Here is a 16,385-nt window from a genome sequence, read left to right as displayed (position 1 = left end):
AACAAAAGGAATTAAGAAAACATTAGTGGAAGAAGAAAGGATTGTGAAGAAGAGAAGTGACTCTTTTAAGGGGACAGCATAGTTACACTGCCCTAGGGGACGGGGTACAGCTGAGGGGTTTTTATATACTATACATATTTTACTTAAAATGCTAGTTTTGAAAAAATGTATTGCAATATAAGATATAAAGATGTAAAAAGTAAAGACTTGAATGTTGCATTGAATTAGAACATCAAACATTGGACATAAATAGTCAAATCAGCAAATAGTCAAACCCAGGACATCCCTCCATCCTCAGCGGAGGTGGGGCCACTAGGGACAGGGGAATGGAGTCCTCAAGTCCCCAGTGCATCCCTGTCTCCGTGACATGGTCGAAAAAGGGGGGGGATGCATCCCCGTGTTACTATGGGGGGCAGCAATGATGAATCATTGTGACCCTTTTGGAGGGTGGTAAATAGGTGTGACTCACATTGTAGGTTATAAAGGAGAGAAGGTTTCATTTGAGCAGGACACCCCAGGGATACCAATTCAGGGAATAATATATTATTCTCAAAAGGCAGCAATGAAAGGTGGTGACCTTACACCAGTAAAGGAGGATTTATTTCAAGCATTGAAGGGAATACAATGTGCTGTGAGTCAAGGAATAAATAATCAGTACTGAGTAAGCAAACGGTAATTGTTAAAGGATAACTAAGAGTTTACAACATAAGCACATCATTTAACAATTAATACATTAAACAGTCCCTTGCATCAGCAAATGCAATCATCAAGGATTATCTAATCAATCAGCACGAAGAGAATACAAAATGATTAAAATAGATTCATAAAGATTGATCAGCATCACATCCAAGAAACTATCTTCAGATCAGCAGGCTGTTTTCCTAGCAGATTGGCCACTTCCTTCCTTCTTACAAATAAGTGTGGTTTGGTTATATCTATGTGCATATGAATAATACATAGTGCTTAGATGAATGCTCATAGTAGAATATAGGATGTGCCTGATTGTTTGCAATCCATCTCGTAGGGCCTGAGGTGTAAACAAAGGGGGTTGCCAAGGCTAAGTATGTAGGCCATCCTATAATGGACTAGAGGGTCCTTATGTCGAAGAGCTAAGGAACCCACTTACAATCTCCACCCAACTCTACAATATGCCAATAGAGAATAGTTATGTATACTGTCTAAAACACACCTTGTGAGAGAGGTGGTCTGGGGTGTAAGCAAAGAGAGTTGTAAGGCTACTTAAGTAGGCCGTTCTAGAATGGACTAGAGGGGCCTTATGTCGGAGAGCTAAGAAACCCATTTGCGACTTTTAGGTTCTCTAAAAGATGGTTCGTTTTCTAGAAGATGAGGTAGAATGGGGAGAGAAGGTACAAGCTGCCAAGTTGGAGGGCTGGTAGATATTCCTCTTGGACTCGTGTAAAAATGGCTTCAGATGAGCCCATTATGTTTCTTCTTCCAAACTCTAATATGTTTGTGGAGTATTATTGATAATTTAAAAAAATAATGTGGTGCCTAACCCTAATTGTGTGTGTGTATATTTATTTGTATATATTGTTTTTGATTGCAAGATTAAAATCTTGAGGTGCTTTATTATAGATATTTAATTGGTGAGATGTAATTGTAACCTTAATTTGTTGAAATAGTGATTTTAGGGAAACTTCTTGGGAAATTAGGAAGGGGACTTTACATAAGTCAGCCCAAATAACAATTTTACTGAATTTTGGCCCTCCACAGAGGTCTTCAACTTGTTTGTCACGATGGAGCATCTTCTTTGCATATTGAACAAGAGTTTAAAGCTATATTCAACATGACTGAAAAGGTTTACCAATAAAATTGATTCCACTTATAAGTTAGGGTTGTCGTTGCACCAAAAGGTTGACCTGTCAATCCCCGATACAACCACTAGACTTATAGAACACATGATATAGTAAAGCTATGTCATGAATCCTGAAGAGGAACGTTGTTGGTTAGTCCAACAATTCCTTCCCTCAATGTTACCTGAGGAGATTCGAACCTGTGACCAAGCTCTGATACCACTTGTTACAAGCTAGGGTTGCAGTTGCACAAAAGATCGACTTGTAATGCTTGATACAACCACTAGACTTATAGAACACAAGAGGCGGTTAAGCCATGTCATGAATCTCAAAGGGGAACATTGGTGGTTAGTCCAATAGGAACAAAGTTACACTCAATTGATAAGCTCCATTTGATTCGTCACTTCATATATGTATGGAATGAGTCATTTTAGCTCTCTGAAGAGAAACTTGCGAATTGAGCAATTGAGACAGTTAACACGGTTGCTAATGCTTTGTAAAATATATTGTGGATTGACTTTTTACTGTGCCTTTCTATTTAACAACACATTAGATGCCTTGCTACATGTATAAGGGATTTGCAAGTTCAATTCTAAAAGTCAAAGTAAGGACGGAAAAAATAAGCTTTATGTTCCTAATCTGCTTTTTTATGGTGGTATTCTTAATGTATGTTGTCCTTTGACATAATATTCTTTCCTGTTTTAGAATGCTATATCTCTTTGCTACTTCCTATCTCTTATGGGGTCATTTACTTCCTGTTCACATCTCCTTATCCACTTCTATTTGTGTTTTTTCCTCTTAATTTTACTTTGTTGTTGTCTAGTAAAACTTCATGTCTACTCACTTTTTTCATTTGTTAGAGGAGTGGATGACTCATGCTTTCTTTTCAATTTGAGACTATTGCTCCTTTTGTTTCTTCTAATCTAGCTTTGTCATCCGGTATACCTTCCTTTCAAACATTATAAGCAGTGTAACCTAGATGCCTTTTACGTCTAATTATTTTCTGTGTGTCTTCCATTCCCACAATATTATTTAGTTAACCACTCCTTGATGGCTTGTCTAGTTAATTGCTACTGCCATTATAGCCTCAACATGAGTAAGCAAGTGAAAATATACTTCCAGTCCCACCTTAGACCAGTTAATCTAGTCCTATGGCAAGATCTAGTCAAGGTATCTCTAAACTATGTGTTGAAAGACATGATCACTACAAATGTAATAACACTTCTATATTTTTTTGTGTTCCAAGTGCAGATCCAAATGGATATATATAGGAGTAGAAGAGACATGTCTCGTTAAGAGACATGTCTTTTTGTTAATCAATATTGGTTATGGTAAGTTAATAACCATTAGACATTATCAACAACAATACACACACACACACATACATATACATATGTCTGATTGATGATTAATCAAATATAATAATATTAACCAATAACCATTGGAGATTAATTCTAGATCAATTCAATCCGATTGAAGCTACAACATTAAAATTCTCTCTTAGCTAGGGAGGATTGTTAAAGAACACATTATGCTCTGAAGCATTTAGAGAGATATCATCTTAATATAATATTCTTATAATGACACTTTTAAGGATATCGACATATATCCATCAAATCAGATATGATTTGGCTGATGCTATTTCACCAACACTCCCTCTTAGCAAATTAGGATTTAAACAACACAACCATCTAACAAAATGATGATCTGATTCTGAACAATCTTATCAATCTCACATTCTTGTAATATGAGCACTAGCATTAACACCAAGATACCTATCAACAAGAATATCATATCCTAGAATGATATTAGTTATTTGATTTTTGGCACACTCCGGGACAATACTGAACGTAGTCTGTCAGATAACAACCTTGATCTCAGGGAAGACAAAGTAGCCTCCATTATGACAAGTATCATGATCTCTGACACATTCCAAGACAACAAGTTAATGAAGTTTATCATGATAATAGATCAAGAACTCAAGAACAACGAATGTAGTATCATGATCTCCAACACATTCCAATATAACAACTTAATGTAGTCTATCATGATCTCGGGCACTCCAGGACAACAACTTAATGTAGTCAATCATGATAACAGGTCAAGCCATTGTTAAGATTGTCACCTTACAAAAGTGACCTCACAAATACAACAATGAAAGATTGTCACCTTTCATGACATAATCCTCATATGGAAAATGGTAACTCTCATGTTATCCACCATGAACCAAATTAGAAGGTGGATACACCATAGTTGCTTCTAGAGGGTGGAATAAGGCTTTCACCTCAAGCTTCTCTCTCATGAAGAATGTATTATAAGCAATTTTACCTTAAACTTCTCTCTCTCAATTTGTTGATTTTTTTTGTTCAAGGTTGCTTTTGTTTGGAATGTTAGATTCCCTTTGAATCTGATATCAACCTTTTGACCTCCTCTTACAAGGATGCCTTTGATGAAGTGTCAGACTCCCTCTTTCAGACTCCCTCTTTTTATAGGACTCATAGTCTCAATAATCAAGGATGTTCGCTTCAAGAGGCTCACTTTATCCAGCGTAATCATTAGATGACTAAAGAAATCTAGGTCACAACTTCTTTGGAGCTACTGTCATAATATTGAGTCTGCACAATATTTGGTAGCATGTGTAAAGCACCAACCTTCTTTTCTTGCAAGAACATCCTTAGGCATTTTGGAAAAGATTAAGGCAAATAACTCTTATAGTATGTATAAAATTGCAAATTAGAGAGACTGTAATGAGTAGATAAATGTAATACTCAATGAAAAGGATACTTATCTACACAAGTTTCTATGGGTATTTGAGAATAAATCATCTCCTCTCTAAAGATGGTTCAAGTGGGAATAAAACATTGTTTATAAATCCCCCTTCAATGTAAAATTGCCACCCTTATATTGTCAAACAATCAAATATGGAAACCTTCTTTTTGTTCTTCTTTTTCTTCTTTGCAAAAAATCATCCCTGGGGATCAAGGAAAGGAACAAGAGCATAATAAAGCAAACAACTCTTATATTATATGCATGGATATAGTTAAGAGATTGACTACAATATGCAAATAAAATTTGTATCCAATAATTATCTCAAGATGCTCATTAGCATCCTTCCTAATGCAATTTGCTTCTTTCTTCCTTCTGTTTGTTCCATATTCCTAAAGAATTCCTCATTGTCCTATTGGAAAGGGAGCACTCTTTTCCTAGCAAAGGCACCCACGAGAATTAATGTTATCAGGAATCATTCTTGTATCATTGACACCAGTTCTTCTTTGTTATTTTGTCAATGCCAGTAAGTCACTCCAAATTTTGTCCATAGTTTACTGCTAATGGAATCCGTTTTTTCTTGCAATAATAATCACTCTTGTCTTGAATGATGGGTTATGACAGATCAGGTATTCATTATTATCGAAGATTGCTAAAATTTGAATATCCATGCGTAGAATAATTAGCCACCAGGATTGCTTGGTTCTCCACGATGACTATATGGATAACTTGGATCAACACTTGCTTGATTGAACTCTGCATGACGAAATTCGTATCTTGCTTGATTTAACTCTGCATGACGAAATTCATATCTAAATGACTATAGCCTTGACAGTCTCCAAGACTAATTTTAACATAACACAAGGATCTTTGAATTATTTGGTTTAAGGAGTAGTTGTAATCATATTATCATTGTGACAGTGATGCTTTGATGCTTCATACATCATATTAATAGCAGTGTAATCATGATGTAGTAGATGTTCTTGCCACCTCTTAAGTTTTTATTCCTTGACTGTTTAATGAAGGCCCAATCTCTACCCATGACAATTCATGACACAAGCTTAACCATACTTCTCTATGACTGTGTTTAACAGTATCTTTTAATGTAGTTACTGTACTGCCATGGACTCTTTTGTCTTGGAAATTTATAACAATTACTTTGAGTTCTCTTTTCTCACTAAATTTTGTATATGATTTAATACATTTAATTCTTATTTGTACATATCCTTCTTAAATGTCCAACTTTATGCCAGAATTTTGAAGGTGGCATTGCTCCATATCTTGAAAATGCAAGTCATTTGTGAATTACTTGTGGCTGAGCCCAAGCCACATAAGTAAATGGTTATATTGTTATATGTCTGTTGTCATCTTTCCATTTGCTATGCCAAAGTGACCATGGTGGTATCCACATAGGGTGCATGTTTTGTATTTGCCCACTTTCAAATCATTATCTATTTAGCCCACAAAAATTCAACCAATAGAAACACATTCATTTAACAATTTGTTCAAACATTATACTCCACTGTGAATAATGCCCCATGTGACAATATGGCTTCGAAATGTAAGTGAATCATTCTGCAAATTGAGTTTTCGGCTGTTAATCGAACTTGAAGGTAGAAGTCTATCGTTGACCATTCTGAGAGTATTATTTTGGGCATCGCTATTGGGTAGAACTGGAGGTATACATGCTTCTTGAGTACCACAACACTCAGTCGACATGAAACAACATTCCTGCAGATGATAAACAATTGTCACAGGGCAGTTTTATAGACCTGAGAGAATCTACTGCCCCCCTCCAATCACATTCCAAGTATAGACTCCCCATATACTCATCCATATTTGTTCCTCGAGTTCGTTGTAAATATTCTTGTTTTTTTTGGTATAAAATTTAATACTTCCATTTTGGGCTAGTCACTCTAACTGCAGGTATTTAGGTCTTGATAATCGCTACTCCCTTCTGCATCTCTACTTTCTATATATGCATTTATCGTTCTTAGAGAAACGGTTTGACATTGTCATTGTGATTTGTGCAGTTTACGGGTTTAATCAAGTGCTTCCATTTGCATACACAGGCAAGCGAAATACTAGTAGAGGATTCTAGAGTTCAACTTAAGAATCTGTAAACTTGTCAAAAAGTGAATTCGTGAACTTTTGTGAGAAATAGATGAATGATATATATGCCTCTAATGTTTGACTATTCCTGACAATTCATTTGATAAGTCATCGATGACTATAGTGTTTAGAGCCATCTTTTCATCTTCTTCAATGACAGTCAAGTATGGGAGCCATAGACTATTGTGGTGAATCTATGATGAAATGCATCATACTTCTGACTTGTCATGTCCATTGAGCATTAGCCAAATCCTTTATACAGAGCTTCTATTGTTAAGATACTAATCAATCGTTACTGAGATTTGCTATCTCATCTTCATGCAAAATGTAAGTTTTTCACACTTTGTATATATCATGTAACATTTGGAATTTGATTGGCCCACGATATTATAATTTATCAATGATGTAGCAGGTTTATTGAAACTTGAGTTGGAATAGGTTGCACACAATATTGCTCACGATATTTTTCAATATTTCAATGTCTTTACAAGAGATCACGTAAATTTGACTGTGAAAATTCTGCTTCTCAGGATTGTAACATGCATGTGATTTTGTAATATTTATATTGACAGTGGTTGTCTTAGCTTTTGTAAAATCTTTCGCCTATGATAGAATTCATCATGTTTGTGTCCCTATATCTTATCATGGTGCTCGGTGACTTACAAAAAAACTTGGGATGTTTCTGATTAATTTCCTTTCAATGTCATTCATTGGTAGAAATGTATTCATCGATGCTCTTTTATGATTCCTTTTATTTCTCAGCATTTCCTACATCTGCAACTTGGCTTTAATACCATGTTGAAAAAGAAGATCACTGCAAATGTATAACACTTCATAGTTTTTTGTGTTTCAAGTGCAGATCCAAGTGAATATATATAGGAGTGGAAGAGACAGGTCTCATGAAGAGACGCGTGTCTTTGTTAATCAATATTGGGTCTGGTAACTTAATAACCATTAGACATTATTAACAACAATATATATACGTGTATACGTATATGTATACATATACGTATACGTATACCTGTACATATGTCTAATTGATGATTAATCAAATACAATAATATTTAACCAATAACCATTGGAGATTAACTATAGATCAATTCAATCCGATTGAAGTACAACATTAACACTCCCTCTTAGCTAGGGAGGATTGTTATAGAACACATTTAGAACACATTATGCTCTCAAGCATATAGAGAGATATCATCTCAATATAATATTCTTGTAATGACACTACTAAGGATATCAACATATATCCATCAAATCAGATATAATCTGACTGACGCTATTTCACCTACACTATGAAGCCCTTCTCTGAGTTCTCTTACACTCCTGGCAGAGCCACCTTCGACTTTCATATCTCCATTAATCTGGTAGCTCCTTTATACCCCAAATTGTCATGCCCTCCTTGCCCAAGTCAGACACTCACCATTTTATAAGTAAAGTGTTTTTTTCAGGATTACCTTTATAATAATATAATAAATGTGTATTAATCAAGTTAAATATAATAATATCATTTTGGAGGCCATCCTGTGTTTATTGGTTTTTACGGTTTTCCAAAAAAATGTGGATTAATACATATACATGTATTCAGAAATCATAAATTGCATGAAACCATATTTATGACTAAGATGTGTACTGCAAATTCAATCTTTGGTGCTTTGAATGGTTCACGATAGTCATCCCATATTCATGATCTAGTACGAACTACTGATGCTCACATGGTGATGCATTTTTTTTTGATAGGAAGGGAACTGGCTTGCTCAAAAGCTGTGTTACAAAGCTAGCATTTTTTATTAGGGATGCAATTAGACTTGAGTTAAATTTTCAGAAATAGAACTCTGGATCATTAGTGATATGATTTAAAGCATTGTTTGCAGACTCGGACTTGGAGAGTACTTGGCAAAAACTCAGAGAAAGCTTGATGAAAGCCCGACAAAATATCGGCAACTCAGAAAGAACTAAAGTTTAAAATCTCTGAAAGAAATGTATCTATTTAGTGAAATTCAAGTACAAAATGTATTAAGTTAAAACTTGACATCTTGAAAGAGAAGATGCATGGTTTTATAGTTTTACTTGCATTGATATTTTACCCATGGTTTTTTGTGTCTTTTAAAAGGCGGGAGTTAAACTTGTGAGTACTTGCCCAGCAAAAACAATAGAGAGTACTTCGCAACTTGGGGAGTACTTGGAGAGTTTGCAAACTATGGTTTAAAGTGCACCATTGACAAAAATTAGGATACTGTGCTACAATTGACAAGTTATCATGTGACAAACACTTCGGAATTAAAGAATGAGATGTATTTTAGGTTCATCCATATACTGCTCAAAAATATCGTATCATCAAAACAATCCAGAAGTGGGGTTATTACAATAGGATAAATGGCTTCATCCCTTTGTATCCATTCATTCCTTGTCATGAAAGGAATTTAAGGTGTGTTGTTCTAAACTACCATTATGAGACATAATTCTGTAGAGAGCTGTACATCAACTGAAATACACCATGTAGCATTGCAATGGAGCTTGGCATTTTAACAAATACAGTCTTGAGTTGATTGAGCCCTTGGACATTTTAATTTTCTTGACTTATTTTTTGTGCTTGTGATTATTGTCTCTTGAATTTTCATCAATATCTTGTAGCTAGAAAGCAAGAGGAAAAGATACGGAAAACATACTTAGACAATAAATTGACACAATGGCTTATATTTGCTCAAAGTTATATGGATCAAAGCGGACAACATTTTTGTGAGGTGATTACCTTGCTATATAAGTTCAAATGATAACCTGTACAAGGATTTTACTGATTTGTCTGTTATCTTAGAACTCCTTTCCTTAGTATAAAAACCTAATTTGGTTCTTTTGAGATGTTCTAAGGAAAGAAATCTTGTTTTCTGTTTTTGTCTTAAAAGTTCTTACAAATAACATAGTTGCTGCAGTAAGTCTTGAATGGTGATAATTTATTCTCTGCGTATTTACACATTGGTCAATGTGTCTTTTGGAAAAGTTAGATAACATGATATGCATTGTTCCTGTGTTTGTTTTTGTGCAAATTAGGATCATATTAGGGTTTTTGTCATTTTATGGTATATTTGACTCATCATGTAGTATGGAAAAATGCATTTACATTATCTGTTTCCTAATCACTCTCTTCATTTCTGGACTGGTATTGCTTTATAATATGATGCATTATGTTGGTTTAGTCTCTTCTCTAAACATGTTTTTGTCACCAACTTTAGTCTGTTCGTATAAGATGGGAGAACTCGTTTGGTAGCATTGATTTTTTCAGTTTTTTAATAAGTTGCTTCTTTCAGCTGTCGGATTTTGTTTTATAATTGACATTTATGCTCATTAAGTTTTCTTCTCTAATCAATATTTTCTGTGATGGGTTAACTATTTTCATTCGTTTTAGAACCTTCATTCAATATCACTAATATTTTATCTGTATGAAGATGGGCAGCCACTTTTAGCAGCTGGAGGTTCTTCAGGTGTAATAAGTGTATGGAATCTTGAAAAGAAAAGGTTGCATTCAGTGATAAAGGATGCTCATTATTCATCCATTTGCTCTCTCTACTTTTTTGCAAATGAGCCTGTCCTGATGAGTTCTTCAACTGACAACTCTATCAAGGTGAAAATTTATTTTAGTATTGTATATTTTCCTTTTGGTAATAACCATTCAGCAGTAGGACAAGGCATTTTTCTTTTTTCTTTTTGAGAATTGGTGATGTTTATTTACACATGCCTTTTGGTTTCAAGTACTTTATATACTCATAGTTGCTGACAACCATTTCTGCTGCTCTGTACTTTTTCTAAGACCACTACCATCTTTGTCACATCCTGCATCAACACAAACTCAGATTATCATCAGTTTCAGATCAATTTGAGTCTACTTTACCGGATTCACATTCTTTACCCTCAAACCAGGCCCAGGTGTGAACCGGGTACAAATTCATGGACTGGTCTGGGTCTGTGTTTGGACCTATGGGTCTTATTTTGTATCAATTAATAATAATGATTTATTAAATAATTTATAGTTTACCACCGTTTGGCTGTGGAGCTGGTTGGATCCATAGGTCCAAACATGAACCCTAACTAGATCCAACACGGACCCGAGGAATCATGTGTGGACCCCACGGGGCCCACGCGTCAAACTAAGGAAAAGTGGGTCCAAACTCACTCAAAATTATATTTTTTAATTTAATTTTTTCTCCAAACCCTCAAATGATATGTAGCCTCCAAACACAATTTCATTTCACATTTGCTCTCTCCATCTTGCAAGTTGTCAGTGAGGTGATTGTATTCAAAGGAGATTGATTGTGGAGTGGCAAATACCTTCCAAAAAGAAAATATCTTTAGTTTTTTGATATATTGTTTGAAGTTTTTGAAAAGTTCAATTTTTTTTTTCAAGTTTTTGTAGAAGTTTTGAAGTATGTTTTTTTTTTCATTTTTGTTATAGATTGCAACGATGAGTGGTCAACGCTCAATGGGTGAGTAGGGTTATCAAAAAATTAAAATTGATAAAGGGTCTCCTGTGTGGAGACACCACCAGAATTTCTCAATGTCCTGGCATTGGGGGGTTTATTTGGAAATGTGATTTTTGCAATGCACAACATAAAAGCTCCAACTCTTGAGTCGAACTTCAGTTTTTGGCCCATGGGGTAAAGGGATTAGTATGTGTGAGAGCCTAGGGCCAAATAAGAGGGGTTTTGAATTGGGGCAAATAGCAACATTCTTAAGAGCACAAAAAGATGCTGACAAATTAAATGCAGAAGGAAACAAGGTGCTCAAACTGTGAAAAACAACACCACCACTCACTCAACCGACCTCTAGACATCCCTTCTTGCCTATGCCTTCTAGGGAGGAAAAACAAGTAGAACCACAGATCACCACTTGCAAGAAAGGCCCATTAGATAAGGGGTATTTCAAAATTAGTTAAGAGATATTGGTGTTGAAAAAATTGGACGTTGCCTCTATGCAAATGGTCTTCCATTCAACTTAGTGAGATCTCATCTTATTGGAGGGAGGTGGTGCAAACAATAAATGATGCACCCTCTAGTTACCAAGGCCGTGCATATGAAAAGGTGCGCACCACCTTATTGCATAATAAGGGAAAAAATGTGGAGGCCCAACTAAAACCAACAAAAGATTCTTGGGTTCAAATGGGTGTGTCTATTGATTTTGATGGATGGAAAGATTGCAAAACCGTTCATTAATCAATGTAAATTGTAATTGCTGTATCCCCCAAGGGGGCAATGTTTTTGAGGGTAGCTGACTATGAAGGGGAAGTAAAAGATGCAAAGTTCATTGCCAGAGTTCTTATTGATTCCATAAAGTTGGTGGGTGATGACAATGTTGTCCAAGTTTACAAGATTGCAAGTGCTTTGGTAGAGGCTACATATGATCCCATCTATTGGACAATGTGCATTGTCCACTCCCTCAATTTGGTGATGCAAACAATTGACACCCAAGTAGAATGGGTGAAAAAAATATATGAAGAGGGTGAGGAGATTCAGATGTATGTGACAAACCACCATATGTCACAAGCAATTTTCAGAACTTTCTCTAGATTGGAATTATTGAAGGTAAATTTTAAAATTTAATTTATTTAGTTCTATTTATCATTTAATGCCTTGTTTTGAATAAAATATTTCATGTTGTTTACATATTTTGAAATGTATTATTTACTATTAACTTGTTTTTAGGTGGTTGAAACCCATTTTGCATCACACACAAGCGTTCTTAGACGACTTGTAAAGGCGAAAGAGGTTTTGTCACAAATGGTTATTAACAAGCAATGGGGTATTTGGAAGCAATCCAACACAACGAGGGCCCAAAAGGTGAAAGTAATGATATTGGATGATGATTGGTGGGCTCGTGTGGATTAAGTATTGGAATTCACCTAGCATATCATGTCTATGCTTTGGTATGTCGCCACTGATAAACCATGCTTGGGGGAAATCTATGATGCCATGGACACCATGTTGAAGAAAGTAAAATTGGTAAATTATAATACAATCATCTATCTTTGTTTATTGAGAGATATCTAAATTCTTAATTAACATAACTTACATCAAGATAACTTAACGAACATCATTTGATATCCCAAGTCATACAAAGGAGAGAGAATGATCTTGAGGACACCTTATATAGAAAGGTGGAAGCAATTGCTCATTGCAAGAACAAGATGACTACATCTTTGCACCTCCTAGCATATGCTCTATCTTCTAGGTATTATAGTGTAAAGGTACTTGCTATTTTGTGTAGGGTGTCACCATATAGAGATGTTGAGGTTGCTAGTGGGTACAGGAGGGCATTACTCTTCAACAATCCAGATTTGTGGTAAAATGTACGAAGAGATTTTGGATTATTCATATCAGGAAAAGATGCAAATCCTATTGCTATCGATAACCAAGGCAAAATGGATGCCATTAAATGGTGGTACCTTCATGGGCAAGATTATATGTACCTCTAACCTCTTGCAATTAAGATCCTATTACAAGTAAGTATGTAAGTTTTTTTTTTTTTTTTTTGGTCACTTGGATTGTAGAATTTAACACTTAACACTATTGAGTTTATCATGTATTTTTAATTTGAAATTTTGTTGGTGCTCTTCTACTAGTGAACAGAATTGGAGTATGCACTCCTTTATCCACTAAGTGAAGCGTAACTGGTTGGGTTCAAAAAGAGAAGAAGGCATGGTGTTTGTTCACAACAACTTGTGCCTCGTGGCACGTAAGGATCCAAACTACAAGGAGGAGTTAAAGAAGCTTTGATATGTGGCACCCGAGTTTTCTGACTTGGATATGACAATTCTGGATCTTGCTAGGGCCACTTTGCTTAATGTGGATAATGATGATGATGACACAACACTCTCTAGTGCTAGTGTAGTGCCAGTGAAACCACTTTGGGTTTCAATAATGATTTTGATCCACCACTTGCAGTTGCTGAAGACCCCATTGATCCTGGCTTTTTTGATAATTTATTTGATGATTGATCAATGATGAATGCTTTCATGATTCATGAACATTGAATCACATTTTAAACTTTAATGAACTATATTTTGAATTTTCATTTTGTGATCCAGTAATTCGATGTGATGATTTTCTTTAGAAGCATGAGCATAGATCAGTGATCAAATATTTAAATTTTTAGTGTTTATCTTTGAGTCTTAATGTTTGGCATTGATCAATGATCATAGATTCATACTATGAAATGATTTAGTTTTTCAGTTATGTACATTCTCTTATTTTTTTGTATATATAATGCACACACACACACGGCCCCATAGGAATCATAATGCAATTTTTTTATTTTTACGAATCCATGAACCTTTGTGGCATTGATTGGCTGGACTCACCATAGAATTGTTGGTTCTCTCATCTGAATCTGTCCCTGAACCTGAACCGGTAACTTGGATCTGCGTGTTACAAATGTGGCTTTGTTAGGAGGCTATGACTCCCCTCATCAGCACCATCCCCTCCAATCCGTCCAAATTATGGAGGTCATCTTTGATGAATCTGCTACATAAAACAAAGCATATTTTGAAATGTCTTGCATGTGTTCATAGAATTATTATTACACCTCATTGATCCATAAGGAACAGGATATTTAAATGTGAGCAGTAAGTTGAATTTGGGAACAGACCTACAGAGAAACAGGATGTTAGAAATAAATATAAAATGCAAAATAAACAGGGATGTTTCCACACTATTGGGGCAAAATTAACACCCGGAAATGAGTAGGATGAATCTGCATTGGTGCAAATGACCTTTGACTGTTGAAACTTTAAGATTAAATGATATTGTTTCTACTTCTAATGTGTAGAGGATTCCTCTAGGGCCTAAAGGGAATGCTCTAGCATTGCCAACAACTATATAAGGAGGACAGTGTGTTTTGGCATGATACCATCGATTTGAAAAATTGAATGTTGTATTGAGAAGTAGAGAAAAGCTACTGTATATTGTTTGTAGATGCTTGCAGAATAATAGATATTTGAAATTCGTATATTGTTTTCTGTAACACAGTTTGTTGCAACTAAAAGTTTGTTAAGGAAATAAAAAATTTATATTTCACATTGAGCTTTCTTGCACCTTTGGAATGGAGCCTACAGAAAGGAATCTCAAGGTGAACATGGGGGCAAAGCTGTGTTGATGACTCATAAAGATACAAACTCTCTCTTGAGTCATCTCTTTGATGAATAGAGCTACACATGTTTTATTGTTATAATGAATGAAATAAAGCTATGATTTTCTTTGAACAGGCAGTAAAACCTGCCTCAAATCTCATAATACACTATAAACCTAAAAGCAAAATGCTCTGCTGATTCTGTTGATTTACAATGTTTTTTTTTGGTCTTCCCTATGATTGATAATGTTACTTGAAGTCCTAGTGGGATGTTTGTATAGCATTCCTCGTCGTGCATATGCATTGTGGAGGGCTGTAGTGGGGGATTCTACTCAATTCTTGTGTGTTTTGGGACAGTCATAGAAGCAGCAGCAGCATTAGGGGAAGTAATTTGAGAGTTCTTGGAGGTTGGTTTAGCGTTGATACAGAGGTGTAGGTGTTCTGTATATCAAACCTAAGGGTTGAGATCTCTTTGTAATGACATTTTTGATGTACTAAGTGAGATTGTGCTCAGCTTTTCAGTGGAGTTTTCACCCTAAAGGGTTTCTTCACACTCTAAAATTTTCTTTATATATGGTGTTATGCTCTGTGTTATGTTTCTTTTCCTTGTATAATAAGTTTAGTGTACTAAATATATCCATTGTTGCAAAGAAATGTTTGGAACTACCTCCCTGTTTACAAACCAAGTGGAATCAGAGCAGTTTAATTCCTTCAGGGAAGTTATTTGTTGCATGTTAAAACAATAGATTATGGATAGCAAGAATTGCTCTTGGATTATTAAAATTGATCAGGAAGAGGAGGATTCTCACTACTACTAATTCTATCATTCAAACACAAAACTGATTACTAAATACAAGATCAACCACTATTGCATTGATGGCAAAGAAAAAATAATACAATATTAAAAATCCAACACTAGATTAGAACATCTCATTTAAGACAATTAATCAAACAGTTAAATTTGTAACCTATTAAGTACACTTATTATAGGTTTATTCTAAAAAATGCTTAGTAAATTTAAATCTATTTGATTTTATAAAAATTTAATTTAATAATTTTCTGTTAATCAAAAAATAAAACAACTTTTTTGTTTGATCTGTGAATGCTTATGACTGGAGCTACAAATTAGTGGGGTTTCAATGGGGGACCCCATCTCGTGGTAATTGCACTATTTGTCGAGGCTGAAACACCTCCAAGAACTGCATCTTGTGGAAATCACTCTCTTGATGAACTAGGGACATGTCTCCTTATTACCTCTCTGAGTTCATGTGCGACCTCCTTATCCCTCCATATTCTCTCCTTATCCCTCCATTGCTCTGAGCAGTCCCCCACATGCCTTGTTATAACTCTGACATGTATGTTCGGCTGCAATCCTCTGATCACCCACAGTGTGTAGACATGGAATGCTAGGTGGGGCACTGTGTCAGCTGTTTACTCCAATGTTTCACATAACCTCCTATGAACAGCAAGCCATATGAACTATCCGTTGAACATGTTTTTTCACCGGGCAAGACAACATATGGGCAGTCAATTGCTTGGTCTGGTTCGATCTCTTGTCTGCCCTATCAATAG

General features: G+C 35.4%; 1 protein-coding gene across 1 annotated transcript in view; it reads left to right on the top strand.

Annotated features, from left to right (window-relative positions):
• LOC149551427 (transducin family protein / WD-40 repeat family protein) overlaps positions 1 to 16,385 on the top strand; it is an 89,734-nt gene that overhangs the window by 31,905 nt on the left and 41,444 nt on the right. Inside the window, exon 7 of the mRNA XM_089786936.1 lies at positions 10,142 to 10,317. Within this exon, the coding sequence (XP_089643062.1) occupies positions 10,142 to 10,317 (176 nt within the window). The remainder of the gene's footprint in view (positions 1 to 10,141; positions 10,318 to 16,385) is intronic.

The sequence above is a fragment of the Cupressus sempervirens genome, chromosome 6 (assembly GCF_028749045.1).
Source record: "Cupressus sempervirens isolate cs-2001-9-10 chromosome 6, ASM2874904v1, whole genome shotgun sequence".
Taxonomy (NCBI): domain Eukaryota; kingdom Viridiplantae; phylum Streptophyta; class Pinopsida; order Cupressales; family Cupressaceae; genus Cupressus; species Cupressus sempervirens.
This window is presented reverse-complemented; position numbering and strand designations above follow the sequence as displayed.